Here is a 17044-nt window from a genome sequence, read left to right as displayed (position 1 = left end):
TGTGGCTCAAGTGGTAGAGTGTCTGCTCTGAAAGCATGAAGCCCTGAGTTCAAACTCTGGTCCTACCAAAATTTAGAATTGGAAGACATTTCAGGAATTATCTATTTCAAATGCTTCATTTTACAGGTAAGTCACCTTAAGTCCAAGAAGTTTCTTTTTTTTTTATTCTTCACCTTTTTTGTTGTTGTTGTTGTTTTAAAAAATATTTACTCAGCGCTGGCAGTATGACTGAACTGGCAGGGCCTTACATGTACAAACCCCTGAATTTAAACCCAATACCACCAAAAAACCCCATAAAAACAAAACAAAACAACAAAAAAAAAACCCCCACAATAACCAAAACACCCCTTTATTAATTCCATTTAGGAAAAAGACTTAATGTCTACTATAGAAAATTGTGATACTTGAATACAAGGTACCAACCTGAGTGTAAAACAAATAATAATGGGGAAAGATAGTAAATATTGTTTATAGTTTCTTTTTTTGTGGTACTGGGGCTTGAACTCAGGGCATTCACCTTGAGCCACTCCACCAGCCCTATTTTTGAGAAGGGTTTTTTGAGATAGGGTCTTGCAAACTATTTGTCTGGGCTGGCTTTCAACCTCGATCCTCCTGATCCCTGCCTCCTGAGTAGCTAGGATTACAGATGTGAACCATAGGTGCCCAGCTCTTTTTTTTTTTTTTTTTGGGGGGTGATGTTGGGGTTTTGAACTCAGGGCTTCATACTTGCTAGGCAGGCGCACTCCACTTGAGCTACTTCACTATCCCTTTTTTGTGATGGGTATTTCCAAGATAGGGTCTCTTAAACTATTTGCCGGTGCTGCCTTCAAACCATGATCCTCCTGATCTCTGCCTCCTGAGTAGCAAGGATTACAGGCATGAGCCACCAGAGTTCTGCTGTTTTATAGTTTCTTACAAGTCATTTGTAAACAATCTTAGCATACTTTTACTTTTTCATCCAGTATCATATACAAAGTTCAGTTTTTTATAAAACATGTTGATCAATTTATAATTGTTTATAGATTTGCCACAGAACATTTCATATATGTGTGCATATTTTTAAGGGAGTATCATCTTTTGAGGATGCCTGTAAAGATTAGTTTGAAGAACACTCAATATATAGAACAAAGAATGAATACTGAAACTACAAAATACAAGCCTTAGGTCACATATAAAGGCAAACCCATCAGGGCAATAGCAGATTTGTCAACACACTATAAATGTAACAAGGGCACAGAAAGATATATTTCAAGCCCTAAAAGAACACAATTCTCAAGCTAGACTGGTCTATCCAGCAAAACTATCTTTCCTAATTGAAGAGATGAAAGCTGTTCACAACAAACAAAACTGAAGAAATTCATGACCACCAAACCAGCACTGCAGAAAATACTTAAAAGAATTCTGTACACAGATGAAGAAGTTGGAATCAGCAATGCAAATGCAAGAAAGAATATCCCAACTAACCATGCAGACTAAGAAACCAGGAAAGGGGGGAAAGTAAACATCAGAGAAAATAAAACAAAACAAAATAACTGGAAATACTACATAGTTCTCAACACTGATTTTTAAAAATTAATTAATAATTAATTTTTTTGCAGTCCTGGGCCATGAACAAGTATGAGCCACTAGCACTTGGCTAGCAACACTGATTGTTAGTGGTATTGATTCCCAAACAAAACACACAGAAATTTGCAAGAAATGAACAAAACCATAGAAAGATAACAAAAACAGCATTTTTATAAAAAGTAAAAATAATTTGTGGAATTACTGAAAAACAACATGACTTACTCTTTGATATCACGAAGCTGATCAACATCTTGTGATCTTGTAAAATCAGGATCATGGGCTAGCAGGTGAATCATATAGGGAACTACATATTCAGGCAACAGTGATAGCAATTTCTCTAAAGTGAAAAATATCATTAACAACAATAGCTTTCAAGAAATCCTTTCACTTTCCACTTTTTCCACAGTTAGTTACAGATTAGAGGCAACACATATCTAAGTTGATACTGAAATAGTTTTACTTGAATTCTAAAAGATATTAAAGCCAATAGGATAAACTGATTACACAGTAGATCACTGGCAAAGTAAAAAAAACTATATACTCAGACAACTGCAGAATGCATTAAAATCAAACCATATTACTCACTCTGTAAGAAAAACGCAGTACTCAAAATAGTCTGCTGAATATGTCTGAATACTGACTCAAAATCAAGGATTTCCATTTTCAAGCACATGATAATTACAATGACAGCAGTCTATAAAACTCCCAGTTTTACTATAAGCCATAGATATATATAAGCTCTACCCTGAACACATCATGCACACTTGTAACTGTCAGCTACTTACCAGTAGCCATAGGGTTCTGTTTAATGTACTCCCTGCGTATACTGATGTTTTTTAGCAAACACTGTCGTGCATGTGCTCTTCTCTCCTTCACAGGATCTTTGGCACACAAGGCAAAGATCGCCATATACTCCAAAGGGAGCAGTAACTTCACAAGTGCCTTATGTAACTTCTGAGCAAATATCTGCCTTACTTGGTAACATTCATCCTATATTGGAACAAAAACAAACATACATAAAAACAGGCAACCATTTACAAAAACAAAGAGCAGTGCAAGCATTTTTAATGTCTATTTTTATGTGATAATTATATTGGGGGAAGAAATACTTTAATATTGAGAGATATTTAAACAGGTGACAGCAATCTGTTCAGTTGGATCTGTATCCAGGGCCGGGTGTGGTGATATACACCTATGATCCCAGCTCCCAGAGGGCAATCCCATATTTGAAAAACAAATTAAAGCAAACAGGGCTGGGGGCATGGCTCAAGAGGTAGAGTGCTTGTCTAAGAAGCGTGAGGCCCTTGAGTTTAAACCTCCCTTACCGCACCTCAGCCCAGAGAATCTGTATCCATACAAAACTGAACAGACAGCTATGCAGGATGCAGAGATTGGGAGGATGGGTTCTAAGAACCCATCTCAAGAGAATACACTGGGTGTGGTAGTGTGTTCCTGTCACCCCAGCTACAGAGGAAGCATAAATAGAAGGATTATGGTGCAGGCTGGCCCGGGCAAAAAGGGAGACATTATCTCCAAACTAAACAGAGCAAAAAAGGGCTGGGGGTGTCTGGCTCAAGCAGTAGAGTACCTGCTTAGCAAGCACAGAGACCCCGATTTCAATCCCCAGGAACAACACACACACGACCAACAAAACAAAAAAGTAAGTGGATTTAACGTTGAAGAGACGTATTTGACAAAAACAAGATTGTTACTTACATTAATAACAAGTGCACAGAGCTGAAACTGTTCTGGGGTAATAATTTCATGGTAACAAGGTTCCTGAGCAAGCTTCATTATGGCACTACCAGCAGCTAATCGCAAGCGAGACATATCAGATTTACTATAAACAAACAAAAAAGAAATAAACATTTCCTATAATCATTATCACTCATAAAAATGCTTGGATTTCTTTGTGAGTATAAGATCCTAAGGGGATAACTCATGCTTAAAACAACATAATATATAAATATGAGGAAGCTACTTTGTGTCCATGACCTCTAAATACAGAGAAAGTCTCAGATCACAGTGCCCTTCTGATAACAAAATAACCTGCTTTCATTTCTGTATTTTTGCTCTTAGTTCCTCTAAGCTCTGAGTATCCTTGCAACCAACCTCAATGAAATCCTACCAAAAGACATTTACATAATATCTGTAGCATTCATTTCAAGAGCATATATTCACTGTAGAAAAGCTGATTAAAAAAGAAGCTAAGGAATTAAAAATAACCCGTTATCATTTTAAATTTACTTCCTATATTTTTAATGCACATACATTTATAGTCACATAACAATCCCATATATATGTGTCTAATAACATGGCAGGGAGGCAGATAAGAGGGAAGAGGTATCAGATAAATACTTAAAAGGCTGTGGAGATAAGAGACAGTGACTTCCTTCCATATGATGAAGTTTTCAAAGGGAAGTTATGAGGCTTTCTCTCTCCTGACCTTACTCCCCTGGACTTACATAACCTAATGGTAAAATATTTCAACTATGGAATACAGCAAGTCTGTTTGTTTTGAACAATTTAGGAAATGGGGAAAGCGGGCCTGAACCTATTGGGACTTTTGTTTAGCATATAAGAGGACAAAATGAGCACTGGTAATAATGGCTTCTGCAACAATAAAGTAGGAATGAAAAATATAGCTTTTTTTTAGTTCTTTTTTTTGTGCACCAGGCACTGTGTAAAACACCATACATCCTTTCTCTCTCTTAAATTTCACTCACAGAATTTGAAAATTGAGGCTTAGAAAAGATAAATTCTTGACACAGTTTCAAATAGCTAATAAATGAAGTCTAGAACTGTGTAAATTTTAACTAAAGAGCCTAAACTAACACCATGCTATGTATAAAACTTAATTAAGAGTGGTGGAGTAGCTCAACTGGTAGAGTGACTGACTACCAAGTGCAGGCCCTGCCAAGAAAAAAATAAACAAAAACCCACCAAAAAATAAACATCTAATTGGGATCTCATAATCCATTACAGTTAACCATTACCTTATTTTTTTATGATAAATAATGCCAAAGAACATGTTTGTGTGGTTTTTTTGGCAGTCTGGGTCTTGAACTCAGGGCATTCACCTTGAGCCACTCCACTGGCCCTATTTTTGAGAAGGATTTTTGGAGACAGGGTCTCGTGGAACTATTTGCCTGGTTGGCTTTGAACCACAATCCTGATCTCTGCCTCTTGAGTAGCTATGCATGAGCCACTGATGCCTGGCTGTGTGTATATTTTTGAATAACTCTTTTATTATTTCTCAAATGGAAAGATAACAAGCCAATCATTTTTAAGGCTCAAGATACAAATGCCCTAATAGTCCTGTAAGAACAGTAAAATCCATGTGCACAGCAATAATGATGAAAGTCATTTTCCTAATCCCACTGAGCAAACAATTGACTTGATAGACAAAAGAGGTATCACTTAAAAATTTAAATTATATTAACTGCATATGGTGCAGTTTTTTTTTTCCAGGGCAACTAATAATATTTACTTTATACTGACGTGTCATTGATTTAAATGAGCTCATTTCTATGACTTTTGTATAGTTACACCAAATTGAAGTTTCCAGTTATCCCAAACCAAGCTCTAATTATATACTAAGGTCAAAAACCTACCCTTGGTTTATTCTATCATAAATTTTTTTTATGGCTTGTTTCAATTTGTCAAAGCATTAAGCACCATCAATGGCAATTGCTCATATTTTATCTCTTGCACAGGCTGCCTATTCTTTGGAGGAATTTTTATATCTTTAAATAACACAGTGTTACATAGTAATGTACTCAATAAGCACTGAATGCATAAATAAATGAATAAATCTCCGCCCCCAGCACAAATTTTAAAGTAGGAGTGCATCACAAATAGAAATCTTTAGCTATCTCTGTTGATGCTCTTGGACCCTAGTAAACCAAGTATTTGAAAGAAAACAGGGAACTTGAAAAATTTCCCATCTTAAAAGGAACAGGAAGATGAGAACAACATCACAAATCTGAAGGGTAGAAATGTGCAGATATAGAAAATAATTCCCCCCACCCCTCCTTTTGCATCTGTAGAGTCATACAGATTCTGATGTAAACCATCAAAAGACTTCAACTCTCTTTGGCTCACCACTGAAAATCTTAACTCCTTTCCTGGTACTTAAGCCATCCCACTTTCTTATAGGGTGAGCTCCTTCAACACAGAAATTGATTTTAGCAAGTTTTGCCACAATGCTTCTCGTGGTGTATTGCAGAGTAGAAATTCAACAAATATTTAGTTGAACCAATGCTGATGCTAACTGCAACATTAGATAACAGTGATTAGTGATGAGAAATATACTGGTAAAGGTTCATAGACCAATTTTTCTCTTTTTGCTGGCACTGGGGTTTGAACTTTTTTTTTCTTTTTTCCATTTTTCTTTTATTATTCATATGTGCATACAAGGCTTGGTTCATTTCTCCCCCCTGCCCCCACCCCCTCCCTTACCACCCACTCCACCCCCTCCCGCTCCCCCCCCTCAATACCCAGCAGAAACTATTTTGCCCTTATCTCTAATTTTGTTGTAGAGAGAGTATAAGCAATAATAGGAAGGAACAAGGGGTTTTGCTGGTTGAGATAAGGATAGCTATACAGGGCATTGACTCACATTGATTTCCTGTGCATGGGTGTTACCTTCTAGGTTAATTCTTTTTGATCTCACCTTTTCTCTAGTACCTGGTCCCCTTTTCCTATTGGCCTCAGTTGCTTTTAAGGTATCTGCTTTAGTTTCTCTGCGTTAAGGGCAACAAATGCTAGCTAGTTTTTTAGCTGGGGTTTGAACTTAAGGCCTCATGCTTAATAGGCAGGTGCTCTAACCACTCGAGGCACTCTGCTAGCCAGTTCATAGACTTTACAAGTGAAAAAAACATACTGTCATTATAAAAGTACTTGAGATAAACCTCAAGTACATTAAGAGGTGACCCCAGCTGGGTACTGGTGGCTCATACTTGTAAATACTAGCTACTTGGGAGGCTGAGATTGGGAGGATCAAGGTTTGAGGCCAGCCAAGGCAAATAATTCATGAGAACCTCATCTCCAAAATAACCAGAGCAAAATGGACTAGACATGTGGTTCAAGCAGCAGAGACCTGTTTTTGCAAGCTTGATGCCTTGTTCCACTAAAAAAAAAAAAAAAAAAAGACCCCTATAACACAAATTGCAATTATAACATTCACTATTAATTAGGTAAACAATTTCTAGTGAACTCTTACTGAAGGAAACTGAAAAGGAAGAGAAGTCTCACCTGATCCTCTTTTGCTCTGTCAGGTCACCCTCACTAACCAACATTGCTGATAATAACCGAAGAGTTGAGTTGGCGGATTTAGACTGGTTGTTTTTCATACCCAACAGCCATCTTACAAGAAGTTTAATTGCCTGGACCTATAAAATATTAACATGCTAAAAAAGGAAAGCAACTTAAAATTCTAATTAAAGGGAAGGTTAATTTATGCTAATTAGATTAATAAGTGTACTTATCCTTATCAGCAGACACATTAGGCAAGCCTATGGGCTAACCAGAGTAACTAATGTTTATTCTGTTTAGTCTGCACCAGGCACTTGTCCCAGAGCTGTACTCATTTTGTCTCCCAAATGAAATTATGAGAGGAGTTCTCATTTCAGTAAAGAAGGCAACTGAGATACACTACTATAACTCTGCTCAGATACTACGCCATTCAAATACCTGACAATCCGTAATTTAAAACCAGCTACTTAGAATAATGGTTAAAGCTGGAAACAGTTTAGAGGGAGAGACGGAAAGAACATGGCTAACTTGTGTAGTAATGCAGTTGGACAGGAAGAATCACTTCTATGATTAGCTAAAAATAGAAAACATTTAATTTAATAACTGTTGAAAAGAATTTGATTAAAAACAACTATTTAAATAGGCTTTCAGATTTTTTTTATAGTAGTGAAAAACTATTTGAAGAAACCAATAAGTCTGGTTCAGCCTTACTTAACATCCTGGCCAAAAAAATCGGAGCTTCCATAATGTGTGGTCATAATTACCTGGAGGTGTCTCCTCAAAACACTGTTACCAACATATGTTAAAGAGTTAGCCAAAGACCTAAGTTAATATTTACTGATAATCTGGAAAAGCAACTGAAAAAAATACATGGTGACTATGAAGTAGAACAGATTATTACATGATGCAATGTCTTTTTTAAATCCAAGCATATCATTTTAAAAAACAGCTATTAAAAGTTCAGTTTTCACCTAGCAAAAGCCACCTATTTTCTAAAAACCATCTGTCTTTGCCAAGTGGCAGAGTGCCTGCTTTGTAAGCATGAAGCCCTGAATTCAAATCCCAGCCCTACTTAAAAAAGAAAAAAGAAAAAGCATACTTATAAACACTCATGTTTTCAATATAAAAATTATCAAGACCTGTATAAATTTACCTTTGCTAGTACTTCAGGAGAAACTTCTTCATCTGGAGACCACAATTTTCCATTCTTCTCACCTGTTGACTATAGACAATTTTAAGAAATTTAGGTTTTAGAAGAACAACTTTAAAGTGTTTTGTTTTCTTTTTTGGCAGTACTGGGGTTTGAACTGAGGGCTTCACACTTGCTAGGTAGGCACTCTACCACTTAACCCATTCCACCAGCCCTTTTTCATACTGGGTATTTTCGAGATAGGGTCTTGCTAACTATTTGCCTGGGGTGGCCTTGAGCTGAGATCCTCCTGGTTGCTACAGGCATGAGTAATGGTGCCTGGCTCAATTTTAAAGTTTCTGCTTATGAAGTCTATCATGTTGATCCATGCATGCTCTGGGAAAACCTATATAGGAGAGTAACATAGTAGGGGCTTAGAAAAGTAGAACAAAATTGGAACTGTCATACTTTCCAATCTAAAAACTTACTATAAACTTATTAGTATTCACGACAGGGTGGTTGGTACTGGAACACAGATAAGACATATAGAGCAAATGAACAGAACAGAAAACAACCACAAAAAACCCTCTAAAATACTGTCAATTTAACTTTTTTTTTCTTTTCTGGTGTCAAAACCCAGGATTAAACCATTAATTTTTTTGACAAGGGTGCTAAGATCAATTTTGGGAGAAAAGAACGGTTTCTTTAATAAATGGTGCTGAAAATTGGATATCTACAATCAAAGGAATGAAGCGGGGTTGTTTTCTTACACATACAAAAATTAAGTACAAATCGGTGAAAGATATTAATTTAAAAGCTAAACCTAAAATCTCCTAGGTGATATAGGGGAAGTCTTCCTGGTCTTGGATTTGGCAAATCCTGACAAGGACTTAATGTCCATACTATGTACAGAAGTCTCACCACTCATCAACAAAGACAGAAACTCAACTGAGGTCATAAGTAGACAGCTCTTCAAAAAAGATGGAATAAAAGCTCATGAAAACATGATGAAATAATCATTATTATTTATATAGGAAACACGAATCAAAATAGTATGAGATACTGTTTCACACACACTAGCATGGCCGTTATTCTTTATTTTCTTTTCTGATGGGACTGGGGTTTGAACTCAGAGCTTCTTGCTTGCAAAGCAGATGCCCTACTGTTTGAACCACACCTCCAGTCTATTTTGCACTGGCTATTTTGGAGATGTGAACTATTTACTAGGGCTGGCCTGGAAACTGGCTCCTCCCAATCTTACCTTCCCAAGTAGTGAGGTTTATAGGCATGAGCCACTGCCATTGGCTCTATTATTCTTTTAAAAGGTAAAAGTATTAAATGGGGCACAGATGTAGAAAAACTTGAGCTGCTGGTGACAATGTAAAATGGTGTAGACACTGTGGAAAACAGTCTAGTGATGTCTTGAAAAGTTTAATATCGGACTGGAGCTGTGGCTCAAGCAGTAGAGTGCCTGCTTTGCAAGCTCAAAGCTCTAAGTTCATTAAAAAAGCCTCATTAAAAAAAAAAGTTCCACAAAAAATGATTATGTGACCCAGCAACCTTTCTCTGAGCTACACACTCCAAAGATCAGATATAGGTAATCAAATGTACACATTAGCATTATTCACAACAGCCAATAGGCAGACACAACCCAAGTATCTATCAACAGATGAATAAATAAAACATGCATATAAACAACTATTAATTCAGCCATAAAAGGAATGAGAAGTGCTCATTAATACTACAACATGGTTAAACCTTGAAAACAAGCAAAGTGAAATAAGCCAGATACAAAAGGACAGATATTACATGATAAGGCTATCTAGAATAGGTAAATTCATAAAAAAAAAACCCAAAGGGCACTAATAAGTAATAACTTAATATGTACAGAATTTCTATTTGGGATGATACAATGTACATGGGCTATGGATAGTGTGGTGATTAGACAATAAAGGTGTATATGTCAGTGAACTGTACACTGAAAATGCATATTTTATGAAAATTAGAGCCAACAATCATAAAATAGGATTAGATCACTCTTAATTTAGAGCCAGTTAATTAGTAGGTACAGGGGAGCAGCTGGATATAGAGGGATTAACTATGACTGACAGTAGTTGAATGATTTTGAAATAGCCAGTAGAGAGAATTTTGAATGTTCCCAACACAAACAGCTATGTCTAAAGTGAAAGATCTGCCCATTACACACTGCATGCATGTATTGAAATGTCACATTGTACCTTACTAATGCATACAAAAATCATTTGTCATTAAAAATAAGAATGCATAAAAAGGATCTAGCAATAATCTAATCACCATCTAAGAAGCTACTTCAAGTTCCACATTTGTTGCTAGCCCCACCTGTGGAGAGTACCAACAGCAGCATGGATGTGTAGGATGAAAACGAAACACAGGCCCTGCTCTTCCCTACTTGTCTATTAGTATTCAAACAAGGAGAAAAGAGGCACAAAAGACCATTGGGACATATCGTTAGTGAACATCTGGATAATCTGGATTTGTGATAAGTTAATATAAAGTGATCCACACTGGTCTATCATGTAAGAATGGTCTGAATTATTCAATAACTCTTTAAGATTCATTTAGTAAAGTAGTGATTCTTCTTGTTTTTGAGACAGGGCTTACTATGAAGCCATGTAGGCCTTGAACATGTGATCCTCCTGCCTAAGCCTCCCAAGTTGAGACTCTTAACAATGCACATTTCTGAAATCAAATGAGGGAAGCTTTTCAATGTCTACATTGCTGGTATACAACTTAGAAGTAAGCAATCGGAACACATCTGTATCCACTTTACCACCTGAAACAGAATAATAAATCTACTGCTAAATGTGCAATGCAAATATATTTCAATTATACTGAAATTCAAGTCCATTTATATTTTTAACTATTATAAAACAAAATTTTAGAACTTCAGAAAACTATAAAATATCTTTAAAAGGATCAAGAAAATAGAATTGGACATACATATTTTACTTTATAATTTATCTGTCTCATTTCCTTCTTTCCTGTCTCCCTTTCTTCTTCCCTCACTCCCTGATTTGTTGAGTCAGGATCTCACTTCGCAGCTCAGGCTGCTTCAATGTCTTGATCCTACTGCTTTAGCTTCTTGAGTACTGGGATTACAGTCCCATTTTTTATTTCCTACTTTCTTAAAAGTTCTAGTAACAGCTGTCTCAAATCCAGGAAGACATATGGAAATTTAGTAAATAAATAAGGAGGGTCAAGATAGAATATTAAGAGGAAGAGAGAGGAGCTGGGAGTGCAGCTCAGTAGTAGAGCAGTGGCTGGTACATTTGAGGCCTGGGGTTCAATCACATACACACATGCACGCACACGATGTTTCTGTGATAGAGATGTAAACAGTCTTAATCTCATGATTCTCAGTTTAAATAAATGAGAAACTTACCCTGTCATTCATTAGTAGATCTTTCACAATAAAATTTGCTACTACAGATTTCATTGGGGAAGCAAACTGATCTGGTGCCAACATAGAAATGTGGCCCAGTGAAACTAATGGAGTAATAAGTTGCTCTGGTACATCAGCATTCAGACTCCTACTGAGTGGCTATAAAAATAAAACAGAAAAAGTTACCAGTTTGTCTTATAACTATTTAGGTAATCTACAGAAACAAAAAATTTTCCTGAGTCTTCACAAACTCTTCATGGCCAAATCAACTTACTTTAACAACATGATCAAATTAACTTCAACCACATTAGCTATTAAGTTAATTTACCTATTGAAATTTAATGAAATTGAAAAAATTGTAGACGATAAACAACAAAAATTTAAGCCCACGTAAATGAAGTAAAAACAATAACATTTCCACTTAATCAAATCTATATTATTTTCACCCCTCTACAATAGGTTTGCTAAGTTAGTGGATTTCTTATCCTGTGAGGACATTTTAAATGAGCTTGAGTCATAAAAACTAAGAGTTCATGGAGCTCTGTGCACACTATTTCCTATTTATGATAATGCCTTTCTAGAAGCAGAACCAGGCCAAGCATCGTATACAAAGAAAGGGAAACCAGATTAATACTTAGGCAGGGCCGTTCAGTTAAACATTTGTGAGAATAAATGCACCATTGAGCCATAAGGATAAACGTAAGTGAAATGTTCTCACACACAAAACATCCTTCAATAGGAAGTATTTCATCAATTTAACCTGAATGAAAGGCTGAAAATATAGTGCTGAATGAAAGAGATAGATTCCCTGCATCCAAGGAATTTATATTCTAGGGCAGGACTAAATTGAAAAAAATTTAGATTCTATTTGCATGATACAACAGCTTAAAAAATAAAAGCCAACATAAACATATCCTATGAGTTATATATACCTCAAAAATCTGTGCAAGCTGGACTTCTTTATTTGAGAATATGGCATGTATACAGTGCACAGCCTGTTTTGCTTGGTGTGGAGTACCCCTCTTTGCTTTCTGATGTAAAATGGGAATTAAGGTCCTGCAAAACATAATATTACAGTTGTGTTTTTTTAAAGCCATAAAGCCACAAGTACTATGCTGGTTGTCTGTCACTTCCCCTATTTGGATGTATGCAGGTAGAGAACCCTCTGTAAGAAATTATCTGATATAGACTACATAACAGAAGACAATACCTCAAGATAATTTCCTTTAAAAACTAGCTCATGAATATGAAGAAGTAACAAAGAAGCCTCCCTTATTTACCATCTACATTTACCTTATAAATCTACATTCCTAACTTTCCAGTTCCCTTTTATAATTCCCTTCACTTACTTCAAAGTAGTCATGGACAAACAGTAGCACAAGGCCACATTTTACAGCTTCACTGATGCTAGTGACAACACAGGGGCATTACTGGTAAAGTGGCATGCAAAGTATCTAATCATCACTGAGTACGCATGCCAGTCATCGGTCCAGATGAGTTTGCATGGATTAATTCCATCAATGTTCATAAATACCCAAAGAGGACCATTTTAATGGCAATGGTAGAGTTGAGAAAACTAAAGTACAAAAATGTTACTTAAACTTCCTAAGGTGAAAATTTAGGATTTGAAGATAAGCATTCATTTCAAAATCAGTGCATTTAAGCTCTATACTAACACTGAAGATTATACACAGCCTTTCTACAGGGCCATTACAATCTAAAAGCAGTAAAAATTGATATAATAGAAGGTTAGGTGGAATGAAGAAAATAGCATGTTCATATAAACCTACAGACATATACATTAATGAAACTAGTAATAATGACTCTTCCCTTTTTATATTTCTAGTTATAGATTTTTGGGGTTTTTTGATGGGGGTAGGGAAGGATAGGGATTGAACCTAGTACCTCATGCATGGAGACAAGCACTATGTCACAACAGGCCTGATTTCAGCTTTTTATAATAAACAGGTACTTTTATAATCAGAAGAAATTTATTTATCTATTTTTATTTATTTATTGGTGGTACTAGGGTTTGAACTCAGGGTCTCTAGCTTGCCAGACAGGTTCTCTACCATTTGAGTCACTCTACCAGTCCCAGAAGAAATTTATTAAGTAACATAAAAATTTAAGGAAAAGTATTTGTCATATATTTAATACAATAAAAAAGATTTATGCTATAGCTTCTAAGGCTGGTGGAACCAAAAAACCGGAACTTGTGCGAGTCAATACAAGTCTGATTTGATTTTCATGAATATGCCTCAAGTTTCTCTTCATGGAGGATTTCCATGCCCAAACAGCCTTCCTTCACTAGCACTATTTAGTCTTTTACAAACTACAAGATTAACACTGCTTATTAAAACAAACAAACAAACAAAAAAAAACAGTGAAAAACAAAGGAAAATAGTTTTGATCAACCTGTTGTTAAATGCATTATTAATTTTTAGCAAGCCTGAAATGATGGCACATGAGTAAATTTTAGCCTTCCTCTTTATTTCTAGAGTGCTATAATCCAATGGGGGCATCAGAGTTGCTATTAAGGTCTTCAGTATAGTATTTTCATTTATCAGTAATTATCTCCTTCCTTCCACCACTATTGTTAAGAAAAAGAGGTTTTATTATTATTACTTGTTTTTTTTTTTTAATGGTACTGGGGTTTGAACTCAGGACCACATGTTTGTAAGGCAGGCACTGTACCCCACCAGCCCCAAGCTTTATTCTTTGGGTCCAAAGTTAATTCTTCCACCTATACATATTTTTCAATTCTGCCTTTGGGACAGAATTCTTTTAAAAATACATCCCTTTCTTAGGAAATATATAGATTTTCCTAACTTAAAAAAGTTGCCAGAAACATTTTCCTACCATGTCAGTGGTCTTTATAACCAAGCACACATATATAAAAATGGTTATCATTAGAATATAAACTCCTGGAATGTAGGGATTGACAGCAATTACCTTGTATTAGCTAGTATTGTGTTGAGAATGTACAGAATATACAATAAGTACTAAATAATTTCACAAATATTTAGATAATCAATTTAACAAAAACTCCAGAAGTCCACCTGTTGTAATATTACCTGATGAGAAAAAACTTGTTTGTATTTGGACATACCATGGTGTATTCACATGCACATTAAATACCTTATTTAGCAGATACTGGCAAATGTGTTTTCCTACAAAAGATGTCTCCCATCTTTCTAAAATCTAACATAAACTCAGCACAACTTTGACCATAGGGTGTCAAGTGAACGTATACTTCATTTCTTTTTCCTTTATTTTTTTTTTTGGCAGTATTGAAGACTGAACTCATGGCCTCCCACTTGCTAGTCAAGAGCCCTATAATTTGAGCCATGCCCTCAGTCATTTACACTTTAGTTTGTCTTGCTTTGGATAGAGTCTTGTGCTTTTGCCTGGGCTGGCCTGAAAACGAGATCCTCCAACTGCCACCTCCTGAGGAGCTGAGATTACAGATGTGAATCCGATGCCCAGCCTGAAATGTATTTCATTCTTATGAGGTGTATCAATGCAAATAACCAAGCAACTAATAAATATTTGATGTAGCACACTAGTTGGTTGCCTGATATTTTTTTTTTTGGTATAGGAAGTTGGCAGCTATTGAGTTTGCAACACAGTTAGAAAGGAAAAGAAACATACATATATTATAAAGATATATTGGTCATAAATGTCATAAAATACTAAATTCTGTGATAGTTGTTGATTTATACATATATATGTATTTTTTTAAATGGTTCTAGTGTTTTGAAATCATGGCTTCGTGCTTGCAAGGGAGGTGCTCTACCGCTTGATCCACACTTCAGGCCCGGATTATTAAGATTTTTGAATGATTTAGTTATAAACAAATAGTTTGAGTTTGTTCTTTTAAATGTTGTGGTGTGGTGAGGCTGAGGACAGACAAAACCAAAGAGGATACAAAATTGTAGTTTCTAAATTAAAGTTGTCTTTCCTCTCTTTATCTCCTTTCACTGAAGCAAAACAATTCTATGGGTTACACACTTAGAAACCTTGTGTTTACCATGTGGAAAAATATACTCACGATCGTATCTGGGGAAGGTCTGTTTCTATTTTGTGGCCTGTATTTCTAAAAATTTGTATTGCAGCTTCTGCTACCTTGTCATCCTCCATTCTTAGGCACTGTAATAAGGACTCGTATGTCTCTGCAGAGTGGAACGAGGTAGGATGTGTGAAAGACAAAACCTGGAGGAATAGATACAGCTTTAGAAGTATAGACAATGGTTCTAATCCACTAAAAAAAGGTAACTATTTTCTATAATACATAAAATTAAGAACTCTGGGGCACAAATGCTAGCTACACAGAACAGTGATTACACATCAGCCTCCACTACAGTTAGTTGTGGCTTAGTGAGGCATTAACAGAAATCCTGTGCAGTAGGTTCCAGTTACTCCCCTAGGACAGATGAGATATACTCTCTGCCCTATTTACTTCTTTCTCTCTCAGCTTCTTTTGCTACTTAGAATGAAAAAGGCATACCTGCTCATCTATGGAGTATGATATTCTAATAACAAAAAAGCACTCAGTCAATAAATGTACTTAGGTGTGGAAATGTTTAGTTTTAGTTGAAATAAAAACTCCATACATAATGACTCAATTTATGGGTGAAATGATATCAACAAAGAAACCAGAAAAGGGAACTTTTAATTACGACTATAAACATACAATTATAACCCTTAACTTGTTAAGACATGAGCCCCAGCGTACCCTTAAGCAACTTACTCTGTGACGTGTCAACCACATTTACTTTTCATGAAGTAGAAAAAATTCAGTTAGTGTGACATCAGAAATAAAGGATAGAAGTGAAGAGACAGGAAAAGGAGGGAATTGAATAGGAAGTCTCCATTAACTTGAATAAGTAAGCCATTATTAAATGAGTCACAAAGTACAGAAATTATCTCAGAGGTTTGTCATAATATTAGTTATGAAGTTTTAAATATTTATAGAAATAATGGAGAATTAAATGTGACAAATGGAGTTAAAACAAACAAACAAAAAACTCCCTGTAACTCAGTGGTAGATCACTTGTCTAGCATGGGCAAGGCCCTGGGTTTGACCCCCAGCCCCACAAAAATAAATTAATAAAAAATTAAAACAAAATTTAGATATTCTAATGGAAGCATCTTATGAATTTTTTCACATGAAATGGTATTTGGAAGTTAGTCAGTAGACCAAGACGGGAGGTCAGCATGGATAACTTCACAAGATCCCATGTCAAAATAAAATTAAAAAGAACTGGGGCTTGGGACTAGGTGCCAGTAGCTCGTGCCTGTAATCTTAGATACTTGGGAGGTTGACATCAGAAGGATGGCGATTCAAAGACAACTGGGCAAAAAAGTTTGTGAGACCTCACTAACAGAAAAAAGTTGGGCGTGGTGGCATACCTGTCATCTCAGCAGCAGTGGGAATCCTAAAACAGTAGCATTGCCATCCAAAAGCAAGACCTCCTAAAGTAATCAGAGCAAAAAGGAGGCATGGCTCAAATAGTAGAGTGACTCAGGAGGTGACACCCTGAGTTCAAGATACTTAAAAGAAAGGGTGGTGGTGGTGGTGGTGATGTAGCTCAGTGGTAGAGTGATTATCAAGTGGAAGTCCCTAGGTTTAATCCACAATGACACAAAAATAAGAGCCAGGTGTAATGGTG

At 36.0% G+C, this 17044-nt stretch overlaps 1 protein-coding gene across 2 annotated transcripts in view; it reads right to left on the bottom strand.

The window, feature by feature from the left end:
• The window catches only part of Pds5a (PDS5 cohesin associated factor A), a 126644-nt gene that overhangs the window by 26927 nt on the left and 82673 nt on the right, over window positions 1-17044 (bottom strand). For both annotated transcript variants that reach the window (XM_020160971.2, XM_074042422.1), the window contains 8 exons: window positions 15424-15584; window positions 12305-12428; window positions 11373-11531; window positions 7976-8044; window positions 6823-6959; window positions 3283-3406; window positions 2352-2556; window positions 1789-1903 (listed from right to left, as the gene is read on the bottom strand). In XM_020160971.2, the coding sequence (XP_020016560.2) occupies window positions 1789-1903; window positions 2352-2556; window positions 3283-3406; window positions 6823-6959; window positions 7976-8044; window positions 11373-11531; window positions 12305-12428; window positions 15424-15584 (1094 nt within the window). The remainder of the gene's footprint in view (window positions 1-1788; window positions 1904-2351; window positions 2557-3282; window positions 3407-6822; window positions 6960-7975; window positions 8045-11372; window positions 11532-12304; window positions 12429-15423; window positions 15585-17044) is intronic.

The sequence above is a fragment of the Castor canadensis genome, chromosome 9, assembly GCF_047511655.1.
Source record: "Castor canadensis chromosome 9, mCasCan1.hap1v2, whole genome shotgun sequence".
NCBI classification, from domain to species: domain Eukaryota; kingdom Metazoa; phylum Chordata; class Mammalia; order Rodentia; family Castoridae; genus Castor; species Castor canadensis.
Note: the sequence above shows the minus strand (reverse complement) of the source record. Positions and strands in the feature narration are given on the sequence as shown.